The following is a 27,888-nucleotide window of genomic DNA, read 5'->3' as shown; positions in this document are numbered from 1 at the left end:
TTTCCACACGAGGAATTCCATTGAAAGGTAAATAGTAATTTGAAGTTCACTCAGTTTCAAAAAGAAGATGGAACCATTAACACTGTTGGGCGAAGTTCAGATATTAGCAGTAGCCAATTTCTCAAATTATCCTTTCTACGCTAGCATGTGGGTAAAGTGTTGGCCTCACAGAATGCAGTGACATTGAATATTATTAGAAAAAAGTGTGAACATGTCCTAGTTCGTGTAGAAACGTGCTTTGATCGTTGGTTTCAATTCATTAAGTTAATAAATTTCTAAACAATCTTGTTATGTAAATTGTTTGCATGTTAATGTGTTGTGTAACAAGGGAACGATTGCGAATATGACCAATAGCAGTTGTAATGAAACAGTAGCAGATTGGGAGTACGCCAAACAGGGCATCGTCATGTGGCTGAATAATAATCCTGAAAGGGCGGAGGAACACTTCAAAAGGAAGCTGGATAGGACAATAGTGTACTCAAGTTATACATTTACAACTGTGATGGTAAGTATCGAATAATAAATTCAAAAAAATCACAATCGAGTGATGTATATAACATCCTTTGGACCTCACTCACTTATTACTGGGAATTTTGGTTCAGAGAGCAAAATATATGACTCTGTGGTGTTGTCCCAAAAATGAAAACAACCAATGTAACTATTCCTAAAATATCCGAAACCATTACTGGATTCGAATCGATCGAATAAAGTCCACATTGCATAGAAGGGCGACACTACCCTAAATCCATGTTGTGTGAAGAAAAGAAGGGTTCACACAATAGCCGCACATTATTGCGAGTGCCAAATACCCAGCACTGAGTTAGGTGTCAACTTGAACGGAAAAGTAAAGTTAATTCGACCCCAACTTTGAACTCAAGGTTTGCATTCCCGGACCACTTTCAAAGTAAACCCTGCAGCAATAAAATTCGCTTGATGCTGGATTGGATCAATTGAGGAGAAACTTCCTTTCACTACTTCTTCTTTCACGACTTGCGATTTAATCCAGGGAAGAAGCACTCATCAGACTCTGTCTCACTCACCTCATGGCGCCCTCAATCCCAAACAACAAGCTTACGGGTTGAACTTACTAGGCGGTTTTAACCTGAATATAATTCATCCTCACATCGAGTTTAAGAGGGCTTGTAATGCCTGGGAACCACTCTGGTCACCCTTTTTCCAAGGCAAAGGTGAGGCAGCATCTGATGAGATGTCTTTTCCCTTGTCGAAAGCGCAACGCGTTTGTTTCCTACCAGAATTTTTGCCCCAAGTTAGAGTAGTAGAGCCGCAACATGAACGTTCCGCGGTATTACATGAAGCTGCTTTGTGCTAATGCTGATATGATGATGATATATGGTTGTAGCTGGCCCTTGAAATATAGCCAGTCAACCACACCTACAGGCCATGGTTCGCGGTTCACTGAAATGTGCTTTCGCTCCTCCAGGACCTCCCGAGATGTTCGCACTCCTCCCCTACTTTTTTGCACCAAATCCCCTTGGTGCGACTCACTTATCGGCCATCTTAGGAGAGAGTCCACTGTATGGCGTTGCACACAATGTAATTGACACCTCTTCTTACTACGTGGCCTATCCACTGCCACTTCCATCTTGCGATCACATCGCGTACGAGTGACAAGCCTGTGCGCTGAACAAATTCTTCGTTTGAAATATCATAGTATCATGTCAGCCTACCCCCATAATATGTTGCAGCCAGGTGTCTACTAAGTATTGAAGAGAAACCATGCCAAGAGGCAGAAACCATGTTTCCTAGACTCAGAATCTAGAATTGATCAACCTTTCCATGCTCTACCCATTAATGCAGATAAGGAGAGTGCGATGACCCATCAGACTGAGAACCTTGGCTTCTTGTTGAAATAATAAAAAAACTTGTTTTTTTTTCCTTTTTCGCTGGTGTAGATATATCTATTTTTGCAAATACCGATATTTCGGGAACCACTTGTTTCCTTCATCAGTGCTAACAAGCGCTTGTTACTAGATTCTGAGTCTAGGAAACCAACACTGCCCCATGAGAACTTGGTAATGTGGTAGATGGTCTCCCCATGGTTCCGCTCAAGCCACACGCTAATGCTAAGAATGAGACTGGGCGTCCAGCGACTTTTCATAGACTAGTCCCATCTGCGTTGCCAGAGATCATTCCTTCGTAGCTATTCCCTAAAGCTCAGTTTGGCTTCAATCTTCACACCCAGGTATTTAGTAGCCGGCTTTGAAACAGCCGTGTATCCACCGACTTCCAATTTCCCTGTGTACTTTTTTTCTGCAGTTCCTTATTAAGACCGCAATCGTTTTCTCGTCTACCAAGATCAGTCCGGCCCTTTCTACCCAAGACTTTACCATCCTCACTATTTCCGTCGCATAGACCTCCACAGCGTCTGGGTGTTTTGTTGGGCAAAAATCATAGCCTTTTCTGGAACGGAAGAGCGATCATCCCATTATACATCGCATTCCACAGCAGGGAACTCAACATCGAACTGTGTAGTACTCCCGCTATGACGATATGCTCTTTAGGACCCTCATCCGCCCCGTAGCAGAGAGTCCTTTCTGAGGGGTAATTTTCGACCAGACTCACTAAATATCCAGGAACACCTATGCCAGCCAACGCCCCTTTACTTCGATTCCAGTTGAATTAAGTTGAATGCGTTTTTGACATCCAATGCCAACATGCCACAGCACCCGCCAGAAACCAGCGCGTCTTTTGCAAAATTCATCACAATCCTCCACCATTGCATCCACCGTAGAGTGACGTCCCGACAAAACATTACTGCTTTCAAGAATGGGATGCAGTCTGTTATACATGAATCTCTTCATCATCTTTCCCATCGTATCCAACAGGCAGATCGCCTGCTGCTCGATCTCCAGATGACTTGTTAGGTTTGGGAAGCAATACCAAATTTTGCTTTTTCCACTGAGAACGGAATATTCTTTCTTTTAGCCGCGCCTCGAAGATATAAGCGAAAATGTCGGGCCTGGGTAGACCTGGGATGTTATTTAAATCTGGAGCCTTGTTGTCGCCGATCCTACTATATATTTTCCGCAACCCCTCCACAATTACTGGCGATATTACAACTGACTGAACAGGATCGCCATTTGGGATCCGCTGTTTCCGTGGTGAGAAAACAGAATGGTAACAATTTTTTTCAGGAAGCGCGAGCAGGTCACCTGGGGCAATTTTTGCAGCCTTTTCTTTACCATCCTGTATACCCCACCCTAAGCATTTATATCAGAATGGCACTACTGTTTGAAGCAGTTTTTTTTTCTCCCCCACGCAGCTGCTGGTGTGTTACCTCTTGACCGTTGCATCAACTTGGCGCCAAGGCTGTCAACCAATGAAACTCCCCTAACAGGTTTGCCAGTCGTGAACACCGACTGTGCGAGATAATATATGGAACCCAACGGCACGACCTGGAGCTAACCCGAATGCTAGCAGTTCGACGAGATGAGGAGCGGGGTTCCTGGTTTTCAAATACTGGCTCCAGGACACAGAGATTTTACTCACGTGCCTAGACTCAATAGTCACAAAAACTTAACCCACCGGAGGTAGGCTACCCTAATTTTCTCGAGGCGGGTTGGTACCACCGAAAATTTCTTCACCAAGGAGCTAAACTGCCAAACGGCCTGATTAGGGAGGGAAGAAATTCACAAAAAACTAACGCGCGCGGGATAGACGGGAGCCGATTCTAGCACCTACGAGACGAGTGGCCCCCGTCTTCCTTTCTTCTTCATGTGGGGGCTAGATGACATGCTAACCCTCGGCGACCCACACCAACCGAAATCTTTGCCTCCTGCCACTTCTAACATAGGGTGAAGGGGACTCTAAATATACGGAAGGACTGACGCTTTCTGGGAGAGGTTAGACCAAGAACAACTTCGATTTAAGGCATGATTATTATTTATATAAATATAAGACTCATATTCCTTTCTTACTTTTTTTTTCTTAATTGATATCGAAAATAACGCCCGCTAATTTGTAATATATAATGACTTCCTTATTTGTTTACTTATTTTTGTTTATGTTGCCTGCACCCAAAATCCGAATATGTATTTTCTTGACTGTTATTCAATTACAAATGGTGATTTATTCAAACGGTCTGACTAATTTCGTCAATGGGTATGGTGCAATCTAACAAAACTCTCAAAGACCTTTTTTGAAAAAACACTCAAACTCAATTTCAACAAAATCCAAATAGACTGAAAAGCCCGTGCCATGTTGTGTGACCTCACAACTCGAGCCAAGAAACTTCAGTAGACCGGCGACTGGCAGTTACTCATAAAAATGTAGAACTGTCAAAAATAATTTCCCACGTGAAATGCCAAGGAGCACTGATGAAATATTGTTTCGTGCCTTGTTGCATAAATAATTCCGTAAAAAAGCCGTAGAAAGCTTTCTAGCTGTCCTAAAAGGAAACATTTGCAAGTGGATGATCATCATCCGACTAAATTCAGTTTTTTTGGAGTCAGGTTTATATTTTGAAGATTATTTCAATGTGAGTTAACATTTTTTAACTTGAACTCCAAGCTTAGTTGAAAATATACTATATAATAGTTAAAAGAACCCACGGACCCTCTTCCCGCCCAACCAGACCGAGGGGCGACCAACCTAAGGATGGGCTGAAGGCAACATCCAAAGGCCCGCATCACAGCGATGATGCGTTTTAACGCAAAGTGTGTGCGACTATGCGAAAATGTATTACTACATCCCGATTGTCGCAAACACTTCAGCCAATGACGCGGTGGTTCTACACTACAGAGACATGGATCTTGTATCGAAGACAGTGCGGATGAAGACCGAAACCCATTAAGTCAGATTGTTACCGGACAGGACTCTTTGGACTATAGCACAGGTTGCAAGGATAATCGCTTTTTGCATCTCTATGTATAGTCCAGCCCTAAGATCGAGCGTTTTCAGCGCTTTATGTAAGTTCTGCGGGACTAAACCCGTCGCTGAAATTACCACTGGGACTACTTCGATCTTGTGTAGTCTCCAAGTCTGCTTCATATCGTCTGCCAAGGGGCCGTAGGATTTTTCGTGCTGTTTTTCAACAGTTTTCCGGTCCAACGGTACGGCTACATCGATTATAAAGCACGCTCGTTCTTCCTTCAGAAGCAGAACTAGATCGGGTCTGTTATGATTAGCACTGTGGTCGGTGGCAATAGTGTGATCCCACAGTAGCTTATCCCGATCATTTTCCAAGATTTTCTGCGGAGTATACTTATAGTAAGGATGGTAGGTTACCACTAAGTTATACTTCAAAGCAAGGTTTTGATGGAGAATCCTGCAGACGGAGTTATGACGATTGGTGTACTCGGTACTGCTCAACATCCTGCACACAGATGTTATGTGCTGGATGGTCTCCTCTTCACAGTTGCATAACCTACAACTGGAGTTGGTGATTGAGGAGTCGTGAAGAATGTACCGTTTATAATTTTTTGTTAGGAGCGAAGCATTTTGAATCGAAGTTAGGAATGCTTCGGTCTCATAGAAAAGTACACCATTAGTCAACCATTTGTTGGAGGCTTCGATGTCAATGCCTGACAACAACAAATTTTTGATATGACCTCCGTGAATGGGTTTCCCTTTCCACATGTCGATCTTCTGTTGGATTGAAGTAACATTCGACATGGGATCCCATTCTCTGCTTCTCAAGTTCAAAGGAGATAATTTATTATCTGCCATGACGGTAGCCTGATGTATTTGGCTAGAGGATTGTTTCTCATAGAAAAACTCACGAAGAGAATGCACTTGATTGTAGTGCAACGTTTTTAAATCAAGTACCCCCCTTCCCCCCTGATGACGTGGGATAGTGATGCTCAATTTTTCGGCAGCTCTATTGTGCATGTTGTTGTTTGCAAGAACTACCCTTACCCGTCTATTGACAGATTGTAAATGCGTATTACTCCACTGTATCACACCGAAAGTGTATACAAGGACGGGAATGGCGAAGGTGTTGACTGCCATGGTTTTATTTTTCCCGTACAGCTCAGTTTTAAGGACAAGATCCAGACGCCGTTCAAATTGTCCCAGCAACTTAGATTTCAAAATTGCAATATGCCGAGGTATTTGTACACGTCGTCCGAATCCATACCCTCAATTCGGATGTTATTTTGGCCGTATCCTTCGTTGTCGGTGTGTTTTCCCCGAACAATTGTTTTTATGCGACATTTCTCCAAACCCAACTGCATGCCGATATCCCTGCTGAACTGGATGGTGGTGCAGCAAAGACGAAATTGGTTCTCGTCTTTGGCATACAATTTGATGTCGTCAATGTACATTAAATAGCTTAATGTACATTTCGGCAATATGCCATGCTTGACTTGGAACCCGTATTTGTTTTCATGCAAAAGATGGGAGAGCGGATCCAAAGCCAAACAAAACCACAGTGGGCTTAGAGAGTCGCCTTGGAAAATGCCACGCCTGATTGGTATCTCTCCTGATGTTTGTGAGGATACCGATAGCTTCGTGCTCCAATTCTTCATTACTATTCTCAGTAGAAGAACGACATTCGGGTTGATTTTATACAAGCGTAACACTTGTAGTAACCACGAATGTGATATGAAGTCAAAGGCTAATTTATAATCGATGTAGGCTGTCGAGATATTTCGTTTATAGCTACCGTATCGATTATAAGCTGTTCTTTGCAGCCTCGGGAGCCTTTTGCGCATCCTTTTTGCTCCTCAGCTATCAATTTATGAACATCAAGATGTTTTGAGATGTTCGCGCACAGAACTGAAGTGAAGACCTTGTAAATAGTAGGAAGACAAGTAATTGGTCGACATTTTGAAAGGCAAGAGGCACCCTGTTCCTTGGAGATGAGGAAAGTTGTCCCCTTGGTGAAAAATGGTGGAACTAAATCAGGATCGGCAATCATCTGATTAAATTGATTTGCCAATATCCTGTGAGTGCTCTTGAACCGCTTCAGCCAGAAGTTGTGAATCTTGTCAACTCCTGGCGCCTTCCAGTTACCTGCCTTGTCAAGGGCTACTTCAACTTCGACTTCAGTTACGTCAGGCATGGTCATTTCGGGGAGGGCCTTGATGAACGCATAAGGTGTGGGAGCCACGCTGCTTCTAAATTGCAACGGCTGGATTCGCTCCAAACACTTCTCCAGAAGTCTTCTGCCTGATCCAGATCGAGGTTACTTTCCTTATCTGAGTTGGTGAGATTTTTGTAGAATCCCCGCTGGTTCTGGAAGAACAAGAAACACCCAGAACGGTAAACGCCTTCTGCGCATACCTCTGTTATTCGCTCTAAGATGTTGATTTTGGAGACGAATAACCGTGGCAGCTGCAACATAGATCAGGCTGTGAACCTATGTAGCAGTAATCTCGCTAGCCAAACGATCAGCCAAAATTCTGTCAACGGCAGCAATGATGTTAGTAGTTGCCGAAGTAAACTTCAGTTTTGGGATCTTTGGCCTAGCATCTGGGAGAATCTCAGCATACTCTGTGAATGCGACCTGGAATGCGGTCAAAGCCTCATTATAAATTGGATCGACATCCCCAGTTACTAAGCTTCTCCTGACTACTGGATTCATGGAGTGCCTTACAGATGGAGTACTTGTGTTACTCTTTTGACTAGTCCGGTAATTTGATGACTCCAGCCCGAGCTCAAGTGAAACCTCTTGGAAGATTTGTTGCCTAGTTGGTAAGGCAACTCGGTTGTTATTCACGATCACTCGGTACTGGTTGACGACGTTCTGTTCCGGAACATGACTTAGCTCCGGGTATCGGGTTATGAACATGTAGTCGATGTCTGTACCCTGATGGATTCCGTTCCAAATCCGTGACACGGTAATAGGCGCGGACGATAAATTCGTTGAGTTGGTTCGTCCAAACCGTACGACGTCTACGTCTCCCATCCCTGGTGGTTGACGGCATAACCGCCGAAGATCCAAGGGCGAAGAGCCGCTCTGATGTTGTTGAACGACCCTTAACCGTGTTGGGTACTGTCTTCGTGTCCCATGGTTACCTCCAAAGGTAGGGAAGGTATTTGGAGGGGAGCCGCTGAAATACAGTGTAACGTCACTGCAGTTCATCCGATAGGCGCGTCGATCCCTTCACCCCGGATTACGGATTTGTTAAGGAGGTTTACTCCCCCTGAACGGGAAGAATCGGTAAGGGAGGACGAACACAAAAGGAAACGTTCTGCTTGTTCGCGGCTACTTATTTACAAGATTAACTTGCGATATTCGTAGCTGACCCGGTGGGTCATGTCATTATCCGCAACCCATGACACGCGCCTGGTCGCATGCAGCTCTGCGTTTGCAACTCAGGTGAGGATAAACCTGGTACGCCTGGAATATATATATATATATAAATTACGATTTCGTTGTTCCACCAGTAGTTTGGGTTGCATACTAGGAAGCAGTCACCTTCTGGGCATAGTAGCAGCACATGCTTTCATCATCCATAGGGTGATTTAGGTAACTTTTTCTCTAGCCGTATCATCCAGGGGCCACTCTAGGAAAGTCCACAATGAAGTTGATAGTTCCGTGGTTGCTCTGAGTCTCAGGGTTTGCGCCTACTCATCCTCGTTAGCATAATGTGTGATAAAATGAACAACTTGCACACATGAACTTGTACTTAAAAATACACATCCATATATAGTCATGTAAGAAATCACATGAATTTCTCATATAACATAGTAATCATTAAAGCAATCCCAAGGACTCAACGATATTATATTTTCCCCAGAATGCGGTCATTTCTTATGAAATGGAGAAAATTGAAATTGCTCAGGATATGCTCCGGGACCTAGAAAAACGATGCACTCCTACAACAGGATGGATTCAAACATTACGAACGAGAATTTTCGGACAAGATTCGACCTTGAAACCCACTGGTGACATGCTAGAAGAAAAAATAATCATTGCAGACGCTCTCATGTGCTCTGCAATATTGACTCTTCTTACACAGGACATAGGCGGGTAAGAGACGATATGGTTGACGACATAATTATAGGCCTTTATGTAAGCTACGGCAAAAGCCCCATTGGCCCGTATTTACATACTTTTTCTGTTTCATTCAGTTTCATGAAAGGAAGCTGGCTGCTGCGGAGAGCTTGGAAAATTTATGAGCAACTGTACGGGCAAATATATAGTCTTTACAAGTCTATATCGCAGAGGAACCGTAAGCATAGTAATTGTGGTGTGTAGAGTCCACATTCATATAAATATCCTTCTTTCAGAGGAAGCAACAGAAAATACATCAGAACCAATTACTCCTTCAGACGTCAGCCTAAACACGTAAGTTGAAGAGTTGTACCCAATCTGAAAGCGATGTCTCGTTATTTTTATGTGTATGTAAATTGTCTATTGATTTAGTTAGAATACGAATATTACGAGAGTTTTCTCAAGCTTGTATGATACGATTATTGCGTTTAGGTGCACTTGTTGGTGACCCTCGCTTCGATGTTCAATGCAATCATGCAGTTTCCTATAAGTGGCTGCTGAACCATTGGATGGGCCACAACTACATATTAACAATTGATTCTAGAAAATGTATTTATGTAGGATCTAAATACGATGAATGGACGAGTAAAGTACACAAAGAACACATCAAGAAATTATGTACTCAGAATCTCAAAGGACCTACCTCAAATAAGAAGGCAACTGTATTTCCTGCAGCAAAATCTGTCGAGCCCTAATCTGTCTCGCCTTTTGCTCATTGAAGCCTTATTGTACTGACGCCAACAATCATCAAAGTTATCTTGTTCCTAGCAATAAAATCTTCTAAGGAAAGATCCCCTCTATGCGAAATTCTTCCCAAACTGGCATAACTAGCATAAGTTCATAGAAATTACAACCAGTGACTTGGCTTCCTCGTATTGGCTACATATACTCAAACCACCACCGTGATTTTCTCCTATATCCCATATAAAAAACCTTTCGCTCTGTCGGTCACGTTTCAGCAACAATTGGTAGTAGCGCCATATCAACTAGCTTGATATGATTTTGCAACTGGGTATCGATAACCTTGCTTGACTGTCAGAACAGATTCGAATGGTATGATTCTGCCATTTTTGTCGCAAACATTTTTCTGATATTAATAAAATGACTATATCGCCGTCTGAAATATCATCAATGGCGCAACAACCGGTATTCGGTCTATGAGTGTCTTAGTAAGGAACTTCAGACATCCCAGTTTTGTGCCAAAGTCCACCAATTCGACGGCTCTAAAAGCCGTTTGGCATCCTGACCTACCCCTACATCTGTGGAAATGTCTCCCATGGCAGCACCTCACCCATATGGATTAAGTGACCTGTCCTGCTATATGGACACTATTTTTTCGAGGGGTCAAGCCAGTTCCATGATTAGGTTTTCTGGAGATTGGCATGCCTATAATCCTAAAAAACTGCTACCCATTTGTCCATTTTTCTGTTCTTGTAATTACAAAGGAAAACATACGATCAGCGGACCTGATGTTTGTTAAATAATTTGTAAAAGAAAATATGCCAATTCAAGCCTACGATAATAGTTGCTTTCCGTTTCACTTCAAAATAAATGGGAATAGATTTAGGATAACTACAAGTGAGCCTTTGGATCTATGGGAACAGGTCTGTGTTGTTGTTTAGGATCTGCGGGATCCTAAGTCCCCATCCACTTGATGGTGGACCGGACTAAATGAGGAGCAACTTACTCCCTCGTTTTTTAGTCCATGGATCCCTAGTTTGGAGCGTAGCACCCCAAGCATTAAGAATCGAAAAAATCAAAAATTTGGGGCAGAGGGCAGAGGTGAGGCAGCGTCTGATGAGTTGCCTCTGTCCTGGACGAAACCGTCAGTCAAATTTTTGATTTTTTCGAGGTCTGTGTTGTTAGTAAAGTTCAGCCCCAGAAACCAGACAATGCATGCATACATCAAAATGTTACAAATATCTACATCCAATGAACCCGTTGTGATGATAGTCCAAAGCCGTTCCTATTGTATGTAGTGCTAAAAGCACCAGAGTAATCTGCAGGATTCTGATATTGTTTCTTGATATGATGCTTCCAAGTTAATTTCCATTCGAAAGGCAGTCCTAACAACTTTACTGTTAATACTAACTGCATCTTCACCCCTATAAAGTGGATAGCGTGTAACTGTCCCACCTAACCTTCCTAGTAACGAAACGTGGATTATTTGCAAAGCTGCGTCTAGGCGATCAAATTATACTGTGGCATTTGTTTCCTCCAGGGATAATAGAATAGTGTTTATAACCAGAAGCGCTCCTTTGAGATAGTCTCTAAGACATCTTGCCTCAATAGAATTTCATTCCACTTTAACATGAGAAAACTCCACAAATTGCTAGTGACGCCATTATAGTAGGTATGCAACGTGTAGTGAAGCGGCCACTTTGGAATATACTTCCTTATGAACCAATTAACTAGTTTTTCTAGTCCTTTCAGAAAGTTACTGTAACAGTGTGAACTAACCATTAAATGTAATACATAGTGTGAATTAACAATTAAGTTTACTACAACTGTATTTAATATACATTCAACTGTCAAATATTTTTTCAAATAAATATGATTCCAGAACATACTGGCGACGAGGACGGTCGTGTTTTTCGTTTTTCCGAGCGCGAGTTAAATATGGACGCCACACAGTTTGCCGAATTTTTACGTGTGCAGGCGGAGCAACAGACCGCCATCCTAAAAATTCTTGAAAATTTCGCTACCGTGACGGTTGGTAGAGAAAACATCTCTACAGAGGTAAAAAAACAAAACATCCTAAAAAACTTTAAATGTGAGAAATATGATGGCGTTACAACGGCTAGTGTTTTCGTAGATTATTTTGAAGCCCAGTGCCACATGTGGGGAATCGCGGATGATATAAGTTCGAAAAGAGAATTATTCGTATCATGTCTAAAGCCGGAAACCTATCGTAAACTAAAAATTGCATTTGCGGACGCAAAGAAAAAATTTGAAAACCTGACTTACACGGAAATCGCGGAAAAATTCGTGAAGCTTTTTGAACGAAAAACCACGCGCTCTAACGAACTTTTGGAATTGTGTGAGGAAAAAAGATGAGTCATTCGAATCTTACGCGAACAGGCTAAAAGACATAAGTCGCGATTGTGGCTACGACGGCGACATGCTAGAACGTCAATTACGTGATCGGTTTGCAACGGGTCTCAACCATCCCCGACTTGAAGTGGAATTGAAACAAAGGTGGCCAGAGCTAAAAACATTCGATGATATTGAAGGCATAGAAAACGAAGTGTCGTTCGCGGAAGTTTTCAAAATAGCGCTATCAAGAGAGTTGGCGGAAAAAGACATTGTAGAAAGTGAATGCGCGGAAGTGAAAAAGATAGTAAAACGTCGTGCGAAAATCGGTAAGCGGATCCGAATTTTGTCGGAAGAACAATGTTTAAGATGTGGTGCGCGTGAAAGACATTCAAAAGACAACTGCAAGGCGGCGAATCACAATTGTGAAGCGTGTGGCAAACGTGGACATTACGGGTCGTGCTGTATAAGAAAAGGCAGAGCTAAATTGATCGCGAGAGACAAAAAGAAACAACAGCGTATTTACAACGTAAAAAATAGTGATACATCTATTTCGAGTTGTGAGTAAGTTTTTAAAGTAATGAGTGCCATTGCTAAGAAAAGAAACATTGACGTTAAGATAAACGGTGTCACATGTACGATGGACTGGGATCCGGGCGCGTCAGTTTCCATTATAAGTACAGATTTTTGGAAACAGATCGGATCACCAACGCTTAAAGGGAAGCCAAAACTACGGGCTTATGGCAATTTCGATTTACCTTGCCAAGGGGAAGCTACAGTGACAGTGACGCTGAACAAGCGAACGCGATCTTTGAAAGTAGTCGTGGTGGACAACGCGAATCCAATGTTATTTGGCTTAGAGTGGAATGAAGCCTTCAATTTGCCACTGCCCGAACCAGTGTACAACGTAGATCGTGTCAACAACCACGTGCAGCCGACAACGAAACCACTGCATCAGAAGTTAAATGACATATTGGAAGAGAACAAGCAGCTATTCGAAGAAGGACTGGGAAAAATAAATAACTACCAAGTTAAAATTCACGTAAAAGAAACAGCAACACCAATACATATTCCAGCCAGGCCAGTCCGATTCGGAATTCAAAAAAGCGTGGAATTCGAACTTGAAAGGTTACAGCAGCTTGGAATTATCTCACCTGTTGACCCCAACGAAACACCGATCGAATGGGCAACACCCACTGTCAACGTCGTTAAACGAAACGGAAATATACGTATTTGTGTTGATTTTCGTGTTACACTGAATCCAGCACTAGTAACAATACGACATCCAGTACCAACATTCGAAAACATCCGTCAGCAGCTTGCCAAGGGTGAGAAGTACACGAAATTAGATCTACGCGATGCCTATCTACAATTCGAGATTAGTCCAGAGTCAAGAAAATACCTAATCATATCCACACACAAAGGTTATTTTCAGTATAACCGTATGACTCCTGGTATATCGAGTGCACCCGGAACATTTCAAAATTATATGGAAAATCTACTTGCTGGCATACCCAACGTTGCAATCTATTTCGACGACATAGGCATTACAGGTCCAGATGAAGATAGCCATCTAAGATCATTAAGAGAAGTTTTTAAACGTCTGCGTGAAGCTGGTTTTCGTAACGAAAAGAACAAATGTAGCTTTTTTCAAGACAGTATCGACTATTTGGGCCATCAATTCAACCGAAAAGGGATCTATCCAGTGGAAGACAAGCTGATAGCAATCAAAAATGCTGCAATACCCGCTAACAAGAAGGAGTTACGATCTTTTCTGGGATTGGTCAATTTTTACGAGAAATTCATACCCAACTTACATGGAGCATGTTCCGAACTACACGCATTAACTGGTACAAAGTCGCAATGGCGATGGTCAATAAAGGAACAGAAACAATTTGATAATGTTAGACATATGATAGCTAGCGCCCGTCATCTAACTCCTTACGATCACACAAAACCGCTTTATTTGGCAACAGACGCATCCGATGTAGGCCTTGGTGCTGTTTTATATCATCAGGACGAGGCTAACAACGAGTTACCTATCGCCTACGCGTCACGAAAATTGAACGAAGCAGAACAAAAATACGCTACCATTGACAAGGAGCCATTAGCAATATTTTTCGCCGTGAAGAAATTTGATCCATATTTACGTGGGACAAAGTTTACATTAATTACGGATCACAAGCCGCTTCAACACCTGTTGGGAGACAAACGAAATTTGCAAAAAATCGTAAACAACCGTCTGACGAGATGGGCACTAATTGTAATTGTAATTGTAATTGTATGCACCTAACATTAGGTGCATACAATTACGATATACAGTATCGTCAAGGCAAATACAATATTCTAGCTGATTGCTTATCACGCTTACCAAACGCACATGAAGCAATTTCGGAGGAAGCGCAGAAGATCCATAAAATTTATGCGGTAATTCAAACACGGAAACTTGATGATATTGTACTAACAGAACAGGAACTTAGGAAGCAGACGAAACATAACCTAATATTACGACGAGTAATTGAGTTAATTGAGCGTCACTGACCAGACACGAAGTGTATCAACAACGAGCTGAAACCATACTACGACAAACGGGAGGAACTATCATACGAAAACGGTATTTTGATGTGGCAAGGACAAATTATCGTGCCCGATAATCTTCAAGAAGTAACATTGAGGCATCTTCATAGAGGGCATCCAGGCATTGGCTCTATGCGTGCGTTAGCGAGGTACTATGTATGGTGGCCGAACATCGACAAGGACGTGGAACATACAGTGAAATCATGCATGGCATGTCAACGGCAACGCCCAAAACAATCTGAACTGCCAATCTACTTTTGGTCCCTGCCAGAGCATTGTTGGCAACGACTGCATGTGGACTTTGCAGGTCCCTTCGAAGGAAAAATGTGGATTGTGCTTGTTGATGCTTTATCAAAGTGGGTAGAAGCAGATGTACTTTATGCTGCCACCACAAGAACTTTGTGCGAATTCCTAGAGGAGAAGTTTATAACATTTGGTTATCCGGAAATTATCGTGTCGAATAATGGCATTCAATTTACGTCAGAAGAGTTTCGAAATTATTGTCAAAGTCATGGAATAAAACATGTAACGTCTTCACCGTACCATCCGAAAACCAACGGACTAGCCGAACGATTCGTACGAACATTCAAGGAGCGCATGAAAGCCAGTGAATATGATGAAAATAGTGATGGTTTATCACAACGTCAGCGCTTGCGCACATTTCTATTTACATATCGAAACACACCACACTCCTTTACAGGGAAGGCACCATCTGAATTTTTGCTAGGTCGACGCCTGCGAACTTTATTTGACAATCTGAAGCCTAATGTACGGCGAGAGATGCATTTTAAACATGTAAAATAAAATTTTCAAGCAGAGCAGTCTAAGAGAGAGTTCCAACCAGCACAACCAGTATTCGTAAAGACAGACATCGAGAAAATGTGGGAACCAGCCAACATAGTCGAAAGAACAAAGCGATATTCCTACCGTGTTCGAACAAAGGACGGTGTAGAAAGAAGACGACATGCAGATCATATCCGAGAACGGAGGGTAATACCACCATCAATCGACTTCCGGGATGTTTCAGATTTTAAGCGAAACAGTTTCCATTACCAATCTGCAAGCCCGACAGCAAATGATGAACAGGAACATCAGCAGTCTACGCAGCCCGCTATACCGTCGCATGAAAACGGAAACATGAGTGAACAAGGACAACACACCGAAGCACAACAAATTGAACATCCAGTACGGCGAAGCCAACGGCTAAGAAATCGACCCAAGAGACTAGTCGAAGAGATGTAAAATTACTGAAGGAAGGAGAAATGTAACAGTGTGAACTAACCATTAAATGTAATACATAGTGTGAATTAACAATTAAGTTTACTACAACTGTATTAAATATACATTCAACTGTCAAATATTTTTTTCAAATAAAAATGATTCCACAACAATGGTGAGAAAGGTAATATACGTCCCTATCCTCTTCAATGAAAGGGATTGCTTGCTCCTTATGCCCTAACTCAATATAGTCGCTGATGGCCTTGTGATATTCCTCGTGTAGCTGACCATCCCTGTCTATGCGTCTCTTCAGTTGCTTAAAGCAAGCAAACGCCCTGTTTCCGAACTTTCCTAGTGGGGCGGCGATCTTCCGTCAGCTTGTCAGATCACAGAACTTTGGTACATTATTTCGCACTCGTTGTTTGCTGATACGTCCTCCGGGGGACTGTCTGAGCCAAAAAATTGTTGCAGAGCGCGGTTGAATTCGATGGTCGATATGTTTGATAACACAATCTTCACTTGATTCTCTTTCGCAGGCACTTTGCCTGATAGTATCCAACCTAGCTTTGTTTCTTGCACCATTAGCGGATTCCCTTTTTGTCATGCGACTTCCGATGATCTCTTCAAATGCATCGGCGGCTAGTATCAAATCAATGCCAGCTTTTGGGTTAAATGCGGAATCAGCGAGTCGCAGGTTATTCGTCCATTCAGGCTTGTCGACCATAGAATTTTTATTTGGCGGAAGAGTTGCTAGGGAATCCAGCGCATATGCTTCTACGCTCAACTGAAATGTGGAAGTTTGAGGCAATCCTTAATCTGACTGCCTTGCGGATGGATGCCGCATGTACACCACCGATTCCCGTTATCAACGCGAACGTTTTACACTTAACCAGTCTCAACTTGCTTGCTGCTTTTGGTGATTTAAATGAGGCTTGTGATCCTGCATCGATCAAAGCCCGAAGCGTAACCCTTTCTCCATCCGGGTCGGTGACCCTCACTAGTGCTGTTGCCAATATAACGCCTCCGATATGTTTCTTTTTCGCTGTATTGGCCTGTACTTTCTTCTTATAGTTAAGCAAGGTATGGTGGAATTTATTGCACTCCAAGCAACGGGTTTTCCTGGTGCATTTTTTTGAACCGACGTGTGACAGACAATTTCGACATAGTTTCTGCTGTTTTATCAATCAACATCTTTCATCGACCAAAAGTTTCTTGAAAGTGTCACACGCAAATATAGAATATTCCCCTTTACAGCAAGAACAACCCTTTTTCGAAAGCATCGTAAATGATTTTTCCTTCGCAATTTGTTGTGCTGTCGGCTGTTTTTTATGGCTTCGAGAAGCTGATGTCTCTTTAACAGAAAAGCGCTGAGCTTGTCCACTGAGGGAAAAGCTTTGAGATTCCCCATATTCTCCTCAAAGATGCCAAGTGTTTCGTTATCAAATTTCCGAACCGCTATTCTTATAATTATCGGATCCTACTCCATTGTCGGGTATCCCAGATTGCGGAGATCAGCCAGACGATTCCGAATTATGGTATGGTAGCCATGTGGCTACAGTATCGATTGCGGAACTGTAGTCCAGCTTCTTCATGTTGAGGATGGAGTCCATGTATTCCGTTGCCGCTTGCCGGGTATTCGCGAACCGTTCTTCTAGGATAGCTAGCGCAGCTTCATAATTGCTGCTGGTTAACTGCAGCTGTGACACCGCCTCCTTTGTGGCGCCTTGCAAGTACCCGAGTAAGTACTGCATTTTTTGTATATTCCCTAGTGCACGGTTCAAATGAATGGCCGCTTTAAAAATTTTCATAAACTGGCTCCATTCCTTGCTGAGCCCTGTAAATACCGGAACCTGTATGGGTGGCAACCTTGGCAGCTCCTGAGGTATGTACACCTGTGAATTGTCACTGTGTTCGCCTAGCCATACCGCTTGTTTTGATGCCTGTCGGCCCCGCTGTTTCCACGATGGTGCAACCAGGGGTGTTTTGCTGATCCTTCTAGAATAAGGCTTTTACCGCTGCTAATTTTTCCGCCGATTTTAGGTGGATAGTAAAATAGGGGTACTTTGCTTCCAGCAATCGGGTCAGCTTTTGATAGATGACGTAATATTCATTCGTCAGTTCCTGCAATCTTCCGATCTTCCTTTCGAAATATTCGGGTGTCTTATATCCTATACCGTCCTTTCGGTAATTCTTTTCCAACGTCTCCACCTCCATAATGATGTCTGCCTGCTTCTCTAGCAGTGTCTCGGCCATGATAGGTTTTTGTCTTCGAATATTTTCCTTTTTAGGCAATTCTAGGACTTAGAACAGTCTGATTCCGTGAAGCGACTAGGAATGTTGGAGACTTGGGTAGATGAGGAAGTGGAAAAGGATTGTTGATTTTGAGGGTTCTACGGACCTAATGGTGGCAGTATTTGTTCGTCATCTTCAGTTGGCGTGACCACCAACTCGCCGATGTTCTGGTTGTTCAGTAGTTCATCAAAGTATTCAACCCATCGTTTCAATATGCCCATTCTGTCGGAAATCAGATTTCCCTCTTTGTCTCGGCAGGATGAGTATCGAGGTGTATAAGGCTTCATCCTGCTGACTTGTTGATAAAACTTGCACGCCTGGTGCGGTTGCTCCCTGTACTTTTCTAGTTCACAGACTTGTTGGTTCTCCCAGGCTTCCTTTTTCCATCTGTGAAGTCGCTTCTCCGCTCAACGGAGTTCGTGATAAGTCTCTGCGCGTGCCCGCGTTCTTTAAGAATGCAATATTGCTTGGTATGCGGCATTCTTCCGTTCCGTTGCTAGCTTACATTCATCGTCAAACCAGCCGTTCCGACTCCTTTTGCGGCTGAAGCCAAATATGTTTGTGGCCGTATCAATGATAACGTTCTTCACGTGGTTGGGAAGATCATTTGTTGACGCTTCATCTCCAGGTTCTCTGTTGACTGCGGTTATAGCGGCATCCATTTCCCTCTTATAGGTGTCGCGGAGGGGTGTGTTGTGGATGGCTTCAGTGATAACTCCCACCTGATTGTCAGAAGGGATTCTAGGTGGTGTTGTTATTCGAGCTCGGAGCACCATGCCAACGAGATAGTGATCCGAGTCTATATTGGCCCCCCTATATTTTCTGACATTCATCAAGGCTGAGAGGTGGCGGCGTTCGATCAACACGTGATCAATTTGGTTGAAAGTGGTCCCGTCTGGAGAAGCCCAAATATGTTTGTGGACCAAACCAGGTACTTCCAACAACCATTTCGTGTGACCCTGCTAATTGAATAATCCGCAGGCCGTTATCATTTGTATTCTCGTGTAAACTATGGGAGCCAACGTATCGCCTGAGTACGCGCTCCTTCCCTACTTGGCTGTTAAAATTAAGTATGATTTTGATATCATATCTGCATAGCCGTTCGCTTATGTTTTAAAAGCCGATAACAGCAGGTTTCAATTTTTGACTGACTAAGAAACCTACTCCGAGCACATGGTTTACTGGATGGCCACTATAATATGTGGTGTAGTTGCTCTTCTCCAGGAAACCGGTCCTATCAGCCCTATATTGAGACAGGGTATAGCTGCTCATCAGCTTCATCTCTGTACAGGGAGCGCACGTTCCATGAGAAAATGCGCAAATCGTTATTCCGTTGTCGTTGCCGAGTTCGTCGTTATGTAATCCGTCCAGTCCGAGGCTCCTGTTGTGGCTTCGTAACAAGTTGTTTTCCGTGTAGGGTTGTCAGTCCTACCCAACCCCTAACCTGGAGGATCAGTTGGTACAATTTGTCCCGTTTTTAGGCGCAGGAGACTCGCCTTCATCCTCCTCCCTCTGCAGCTTTTCGTTAAGAAGGAGCTCCCAGCGGGCACCACGTGGAGGTGGAGATAGGGTTTGGTAGTAGAGCTGTTGGTGTTGGTTCAGCAGGCATTTCCCAGGTTTTATGCTCCATCGTGCGTACCAATCCACGCTTCGCCCTGGGACCTATACTACCCTTTGACCACTCTTCTTGTTTGCAACATCCAATCAGTTTCTCTGGCCAATTCTTCTTCATCTGTATAATATCCTTTTGGTTCATTTACACTAAGGCTGCGGCACTTGGCTGGAAGAGAACTAGCTTGAGTTGTTTTCTCGAGGATTTCGTTTTCCTGCTGTAGTTCTTGCGAACTCTGCTATAATGTAAACTTCTCTAGCTTGTTGAGCTTTTCGCACAGTTCGCCATTTTCAATTTCCTGAGGTTTTTTGCTACATAACTAGTTGGTTTTATAGTTTTAGGTTTTCCTTGCTTTTGTGTTAGCGATCATTTTTTTGGTAGTTGGGGTACGTTTCTGATCGATGGTGGTGATCCTGTAATCTTCGAACTCCTACAAAAAGGTTGATAAAATGCAATAAAAGGTCCTCCCCAGAATCCGTAGGACCGACCCGCTGAGAGAGTGGATTTTCCAGTACAACTGGTCTGCCACCTGGGGTATATACTCCATTTTTCAGTTCCATTGCATATCGGTGGGTGCAATTCATAGCTCTTGCCAGGTTCAGCGATTCCTGTATTAGAGTGTGCACTGGGACGGCGCTCAAGTTTATTCATCACACGACGGTTGTCTATTTGTTCTATCACTGGGAGGTGTGCGTCGACTTGATCCACACATTGACAAGAACCATCACTGGCCTTTGCCGAGATAAAGTCGATCAGGAACTTTACTTTGTGTAACTGAATCCATTCACCCCTTAACCACTGGGAAGATAAAATAAAAAACATCACACTGTCAAGAGCAGACTACTGTCCTTTAGGAAGTCAATAGCACATTCTATTGGATAACATTTACCTATACAAGAGATAATTTTCACCGAATACCACAAATCACTGGGTTTGATTTTTCAGAAATATTTCGACGATTCCTCATAGCCAATCACATCACTCCAATTTTACCTCATCAAAGAAATGTACAATTCGGACACATCGTAATACAGGCAATATTTCACGAACCTCCAATCGACAGCATTCGGTTTCAACAATATTCCCTGCAGAAAAGCTTAGATCTCCCGTTTCCAAGCCCTTTAGTAATGAGCTCTCTTTACAAGGAAGCTGTAATAGTAGAAAATCATCTGATCAGCCGTCCAGAGATAATCTCCATTTGAAATTACAATCGAATCAGAGCAATGGGTTTCTTCACCAAGTGCCATTATCTTGCCCAGAACCGATTCCAAGTCCAATGACAATGGAGCCACCTTTTCAAACAAGGTATGTCCCAACTTTTCATATCTTGATGAATGACGAATTATTCAATGATGGACTTTTGCAGTGATATAGACTTAAGAACTACAAAACGTTTGATGGGAGCCGTGAGTTTTGGCTTTGGAATTTTTCAACTAAGTGTATCCTTATTACCACCTAATCTACTGAAGTTGATTAACTTCCTAGGATTTGAAGGCAATCGAGCGATGGGCATAGCTTGTTTGAACTATGCAAGAAGTACGGAAGATATGCGGGCGCCACTTGCAACGTAATATATCGATTTCAAATAAAACAGTTAAATGAAATCCTAAATTTTAGACTCGCACTCTTATGGTACTACACGATCGGTGCCCAGCTATTCCATGCCAATGAAACCCAGTTATCGAACGAAATAGAAGCCGCGCGCCAATTGCTGAGGGATTCACGTCCTGAATATGCAACGTCTGCCATATTCTTGTTTTTCAATGCAAGGTTGAAGAGATTGCAGGTAAATAGCATGCGATGAAATACTATCCTGAAGAGTTTTCAAAAAAACAATGCTTTTCAGGGTAAGACAGATGTAGCGGTTGATCTGTATGATGCTGCCTACCGAATGTCCGTTCAGAGAGAACTGAAAATGCTGTGCTTGCACGAAGTCGGTTGGTGCCGGCTGATCCACCTTGATTTCGGAAATGCAATGCTTCATTTTCATGAATTAAAATTGGCAAGCAGTTTCTCCAAAAGTTTTTACACTTATATGACGACAATATGTCAAGGTGCCTTTGGTCGATTCGAAAATTTAACAAAGCTAAAATCTGAAATTATGATCATGATAAGCAGAAATAACAAGGTAAGTATTATAATATAACAGACGATTGAAAGAAAAATGCAAGTATCTAAATGACTGTCTTCAATACAGGAAACCCAAATTAACAAATTCATCTTGAGGCGAATCGATAAGTTACCATCCTCGGATAGTGACCGAAACATGTTCGACGTGCAGTATTGGAAGTTCTTTGTTTATGAAATGCTTTTTCTGTGGAATACCTTGCATAATTGTCCGAAGGAAGTTATTACTGCAATCATTTCGGGTAAGACAGATGATCTCTACATGGTGAAAAGATCATACAAATTTATACAAGATGTCCAAAAATCAATAATAATATTTAAAAGGCGGATAGAGCCACTCACAAGGATCCAGAAAAACATTAAATCATCTTAGTAAAAAGTTGATGGTTTTCGAGATATTGGCAATTCAATGGTATTCGTTCAAATCGTTCTCTTCAATTAGATTTTTAAGTGGCATTCACAAAAAAAACCACATTCTCAGATTCCGATTTCAGATTTTCTATACTAATTAGCCATTTCATTGATCAAATAGCAACATTTGATTGAAAATTCAAAATTTTTAATAACAATCAACAAGTGTGACAAAATTTCAATTTTGTCGCTTCTATTCACGCTTTCTAAAAGATGACAGTTCTGAGTGAAGAGACCCGGTTCCTTCGCTTATCTTATATATAAAAATCGTTCGTTAGTCTCGCTAAAACTCGAGAGCGGCTGAACGGATTTATCTTATCTTGGTTTTAAGATGTCCGTGGCGGTCTAGGGAAGGTTTAAAAGGTGAGAAAAATTCGAATAATTGCCGGTAAAACCCTAAAAACAGCACTTTTCTTCTTCCCATATAAACGTTTTTTTTTAATAAAATTTAGAGTCAATTTAAACTTTATTGATATTCAATAAAGTTCAATCACTCACTGTGCTCATCGGACCTCATATTACAGCTATGAAACGGACAAATTTTTTAACACAACTAGAAATATTTGACAACCAAGTGACAGTCTTTTATTTCTAAAAAGACAAAAGACATCAAATGTTTCACAGCTCAGAACTTGTTGTATTGGAAAATAGAATTTCTGTTTTTAGTAGTTTTGTTTCTCACCGTTTAAACCTTCTCTGAATTTCCATAAATATTTCAAGACCAAACTAAACTGCCTAGACCTAGACTAGATATTAAGTTTTGTTACAAATTAAATTTCTAAACGCAACGATAATATTTGACATTAGATTTGACAACCAACTAATATGTCAATCCATCCTGTTGCACTTTAGAACACGGAAAGAAGTATTACGATATTGCGTTACGATATCTATGATTGCGCGAGAACTTTCCTTACTTTGGCGATCCTTTGCGATAGTGACATTCCAGGTAATGTGCTCTTTTTTTGATATTTTGTGATTGTAGCACTTTACTGCTAAGTGAGCGAAAAATTTTCTCACTTTGATTATTTACAATTTACGATGCCGAGGAAAAGACGACCTGACTTAGGTCGTCGCAGTCAATCAAATGTGCGAAGAGCTACCTCACGTGCTAACCGGACTGATGACCAGAGAGAGACAGATCAAGAAAATAGTCGTATTGCTGTGTCAGAATTGCGTTATTATTATTGAGTGATAATAAAGTAGGTAGGCTTAGAATGCAACAGTTCGTGCACATCAAACACAACAACAGGGATCACGACATAATGGAATTGATCGAATCCGCAGACGGAATGCTTCACAATATGCTTTTTTATTAAATACGGATTCGTGTTGTTTCTTTTAAAGTTATTTTATACAAAAGTTTAGGTCTTTTATTTATCGATTGAGGCAGTACGAAGTCTGTCGGGTCAGCTAGTGTTTGAGATAAAAAATCACCCAAATCACATCGGGTGAATGTACAATTAGGGTCACTAAACTTGAAAAAGCAGGAATCTTCGATAATCAGGTTTTTAATTAAAAATTCGATCGATTGATGGCATACAGTTCCCATTTAAAACTCGCGGAAATCGAGCGAAGAAAAGGGGATTTTACAAAATACAGAGAGCTTTCCAAATCGAAAAGGCGCGGAAGAGAGTAATCTTAGGAAAAAAAGCTAAACCATTTGATACAAACGTCGAGCGAAAAGGTTAATCTGAAATCTGAATAAAACAGCGATACTTACGGACTTCGTAATGAAAAAATCCAAACAAATCTTGAATAAGGACCAAGAGAAACTTTTAAACAAGGGCTTCAACTTTGCACTCCAGCATTCAAATCTGCCGTAGGAACAGATCGTCATCGATATTGAGGCAGGCATTCAATTTGAAAGTAACCAATTAAAAGAAACAACACGTAAAAATGCAATAATAAACCTACCCTCAAGAAACTACGAATAGTGCGAAGACAAAGAAAAATCTTGAAGGAACTAAGAGAAAAGCCTGTCTTTTATTTAAAAGCGGACAAGGGAAATGCGGTCGTATTAGTGGAGAAGACGGACTACGACACGGCTAGTTCGAAAAACTTCAGACGGGAGGTACTTTGAACTGAGGAAAGTCCGGATAGCTGAGTGGTTAGAGCACAAGGCTGTCGTACGGAGGGTCGCGGTCCAAATCTTGCTGGCGGCAGTGGGATTTGTATCGTGATTTGACGTCGGATACTAGTCGACTCAGCTGTGAATGAGTACCTGAGTCAAATCAGGATAATAATCTCGAGCGACCGTAATGCTGACCACATTGCCTCCTACAGTGTTCTGTAGTGTACCGTTACGGTCTTGAATGAAGTGCTCTAACACACTTCAAGGCCCTGATCCAATATGGATTGTTGTGCCAACGATTATTATTATTATAAAGACCCTTTGGTGGAATCCATTAAACGGGTCAAAAAAGTATTAAAGGAATGTCGTCACATTATTAAGAATTCAGTCAAATTTCAGATGACCAACCCCGTATTGCCAAGAATAAAGGGTCTACCAAAGATCCACAAACCTGGGGACGAATTCCGGGAAATTATAACCGCCACAAACTCGCCCACACAAAATATCGCCAAGTGGCTATTGAATAGGTTTCAGGAACTAGGGGCACCTTCCGCTAGAAAAGCCATCAGGAGTCTTGGAACTGTGATGAGTCTGGAGCTGGTGTTCGACACCTTTGCTCCCCTTTTCGCTGTGGACATTGTTGTCCATCTTTACTCTGGTTGGTTATCGTTCCTCTTTTTTTTTTTTTTCAACAACGTTATAAAACTTATATCTTATACTAGTTATAAATTACTTACAATAATAATAATTTTATCTTAACTAACTTTAACTTAACTAATTTTATCTTAACTAACTTTAACTTAACTAATTTTATCTTAACTAATAATATTAACAATATTACTTTATAATACTAATTACCTTAAAATACCATACATTCTTATAATACTAATGCCCTTAAGCTAGGATAAGTTTCTTTTTTCTGTTTTTCTGTTTTTAAGATCTTTAAAGTTTTATTCTTGTGTGAATCAATTTTTTGGAATAATTTCAGGGCTTTATCTTTAATGTACTTATCTATGGTTTCTAATCTTAGATCGCTATGTATATCTAGGTTTCTTATATAATGCGGGACATTGAAAATTTTTCTTACAGCTATATTCTGACATATTTGCAGTTGTTTTTTATATGTCTTACATGTTTGGTAAAAAATGCTGCTCCCGTATAGCAGAGATGGGCGAATTAATTGTTTGTAAATTAAAAGACGATTCTTAATGGTTAGTTTCTTAGATCTAATTAAAGGGTAAAGGGATTTCAGCGTACCTGTGCATGCATCTCTTTTCAGCTTTATGTGTTTTCTCCAATTTAGTCTGCTGTCGAAAGTCAGTCCTAAATATTTCGCGGTTGGTTTCCAATCGATGGGCTGATTTTCGATTTGGATTTTCCCCGGTTTCTGTTCTCTCTTTCTTGTGATGAAGATTGCCTGGGTCTTCTCCGGGTTTATTTTTATCTTCCACTTTTTGAAGTATTCCAACATTGTGTTGGTTGCCTTCTGAAGATTACTTGTGATGAGGCGTGCCTGTTTCGATGTGTGGAAGAGGCATGTGTCGTCCGCGAATAAGGAGATCCCTGTGAAGCGGTTAAATTTTCTTGGAATGTCCGCCGTGAATACTGTGTATAACAGCGGGGAAAGCGGCGATCCTTGGGGTACTCCTGCCTCTATTCTTTTTTCCGTTGATTGGTGCCCCTCCAGTGCCACCCTAAAACTTCGATCTGCAATAAAGGATTGGATCAGTCTTATCATAGAATCAGATATTTTAAATTTCTTTAGTTTGGCTACGAGCCCTGCGTGCCAGACTTTATCGAAAGCTTTCGATATATCGAACATTATTAGTCCGGTCGATTTCCGCTTGTTCAAACCACTGCGAATGTGCTGGACTACTCTGGCCAGTTGAAGCTCGCATGAATGATCTCGTTGGAATCCGTATTGTTCCTCTGGGATGATGTTGAGCTCGTTGAGTTGATCCTGCAGTCTGCTCCGTATTACCCTTTCAGCAATTTTTCCAATTGTTGGAAGTAGGCTGATGGGTCTCCAGTTCTGTGGAAAGGTTGGGTTCTTTCCCGGCTTCGGCAGAAGGATGATGATGGATTTTTTCCATGCTTTTGGATATGTTCTGAGACGGAGTACTGCGTTTATTACTGCTTCCATCAGGAGTAGAGATGACCTCAACTAAAAGATGTGGAATTTACCACACCGGATGAACGACTAGTGTCATTCGATGTGTGTGTGTGTGTGGAAAAGAGAAACAGAGATGTTCATGAAACTTGCGGAAGTATGCATGTCGGAAAGCTACCTGACATTCAGAAGGCAGTTCTACAAGGGAATCAGAGGTGTGGCCATGGGGAACCCCCTTTCACCCTTTTGAGTGGCGCATTCATGGACAAGATTGAGAATGATCTACATTGCAAAGACCTGCTTCCAAAGATCTGGTCAACGTACGTAAATGACATTTTCAACATTGTCCATGAAGACAAAGTGGAAAAAATGTTGGAGGTGCTAAATAAGATACATCGAAACCTTAAGATTTACAATGGAGATAGAGATCAATGGAGAACTTCCTTGATTTAACGATCTTTAGAGGGGAAAAAGGGACCTCTTTTGAAATCTATAGGAAGCCTACACATACACAACGAACGATACCAGATAATTCAAACCACTCCCATTCACATAAAATGGCCCCTTTCCATGCCATGATCCATAAACTTCATTAAATGAGCAAATTTTTCAAGTCACTGGTCAAGTTAGCTCAGTAGTTTTATTACAGTACAAGGGTTCAAACTTTTGGGGATGAAAAATACTTCAGTTTAAACTATATTTGTTATTAAAAGTTTTGAATTGTTAATCAAATGTTGCTATTTGATTAATGAAATGGCTATAGTATAGATAATCTGAATCTAAGAATATGATTTTTTTAGGAGTAACAATTGAACATTTGATCTAAGATAACGATTGTACCGAATTCCATTGAAATGCCTATATCTCAGAAACCGTCAACTGGTTTAAGGTTTTTCTAGACCCTTGCGAGTTGCTCTATTTTGGACAGCCTGTATATAAAGGACATATTTTCTTTCTTAGATTGCACCACGGCTCCCGGCGCTACCAATGAACCATCCATAGGTCTAGCAAATCTAATACTAGGCGCTTGCAAGATGCATTTACATCAATTAGACGGTGCTATGCAAGACTTCAGGGAGTGTATTCGAAAGCGAGTGAATGTTACAGAAGATATATATATTTCAGCCTACGCAAATTACGAGTTAGCCGTGATCCTGTTAAAACAGCGCAATGAAAGAGCCAAGCAAGAAGCAAAAAATTTACTGTTAAATGTTCAAACTTTATATAAAAATTATGACTTTGAAAGCAGATTAAGTGCTCGAGTGTATGCAATGCTCAAACATCTGTAGTTAATGATAAAATACAATATTCTAATATTTCTTATGATTCTATTTTAAGAAACAGATCTTATAATCTTCCAGATGCAATGTTATTTTCATATACGACCAAAATCAGCGCAACGAAATCAATAAAAGAAAAGCAATAGATACGTATGTCAAACTATTTTGTCAGTAAATAAAATGCCTTTTAAG

General features: G+C 41.5%; 1 protein-coding gene and 1 long non-coding RNA gene across 3 annotated transcripts; one reads left to right on the top strand and one right to left on the bottom strand.

Moving 5' to 3' along the window:
- The first annotated feature begins 50 nt into the window (after positions 1-50).
- Positions 51-27,888, top strand: LOC119660247 (tetratricopeptide repeat protein 39C-like). Of its 2 annotated transcripts, XM_038068701.1 has the most exons (10): positions 51-505; positions 8,706-8,938; positions 9,040-9,140; positions 9,199-9,256; positions 20,640-20,999; positions 21,061-21,261; positions 21,312-21,480; positions 21,541-21,822; positions 21,892-22,063; positions 27,377-27,888. In XM_038068701.1, exons 1-10 carry the CDS (start codon positions 344-346, stop codon positions 27,703-27,705), a joined length of 2,067 nt encoding a protein of 688 aa, XP_037924629.1. In that variant the 5' UTR covers positions 51-343; the 3' UTR covers positions 27,706-27,888. The 2 variants fall into 2 exon arrangements, with proteins under 2 accessions (XP_037924629.1, XP_037924631.1); XM_038068703.1 differs by lacking the exon at positions 51-505 and having other exon boundaries at positions 8,807-8,980.
- LOC119660248 lies at positions 21,860-22,573 on the bottom strand. Its single transcript, XR_005250415.1, has 2 exons — positions 22,164-22,573; positions 21,860-22,079 (listed from the first exon to the last, which is right to left on the bottom strand). It is a non-coding gene; the product is annotated as an uncharacterized LOC119660248 (long non-coding RNA).

Source organism: Hermetia illucens, chromosome 6, assembly GCF_905115235.1.
Source record: "Hermetia illucens chromosome 6, iHerIll2.2.curated.20191125, whole genome shotgun sequence".
NCBI classification, from domain to species: domain Eukaryota; kingdom Metazoa; phylum Arthropoda; class Insecta; order Diptera; family Stratiomyidae; genus Hermetia; species Hermetia illucens.
The sequence above is the reverse complement of the archived record's forward strand: the minus strand, read 5'-3'. Positions and strand labels throughout refer to the sequence as shown.

Bases quoted from the DNA above. Each gene is read 5' to 3' on its own strand.
- LOC119660247 (XM_038068701.1), top strand. From the start codon at position 344: ATGACCAATAGCAGTTGTAATGAAACAGTAGCAGATTGGGAGTACGCC. The intron at 9,141-9,198 runs GTAAGCATAGTA...TCCTTCTTTCAG, and splicing joins GTCTATATCGCAGAGGAACC to AGGAAGCAACAGAAAATACA. The intron at 21,000-21,060 runs GTATGTCCCAAC...GGACTTTTGCAG, and splicing joins GAGCCACCTTTTCAAACAAG to TGATATAGACTTAAGAACTA.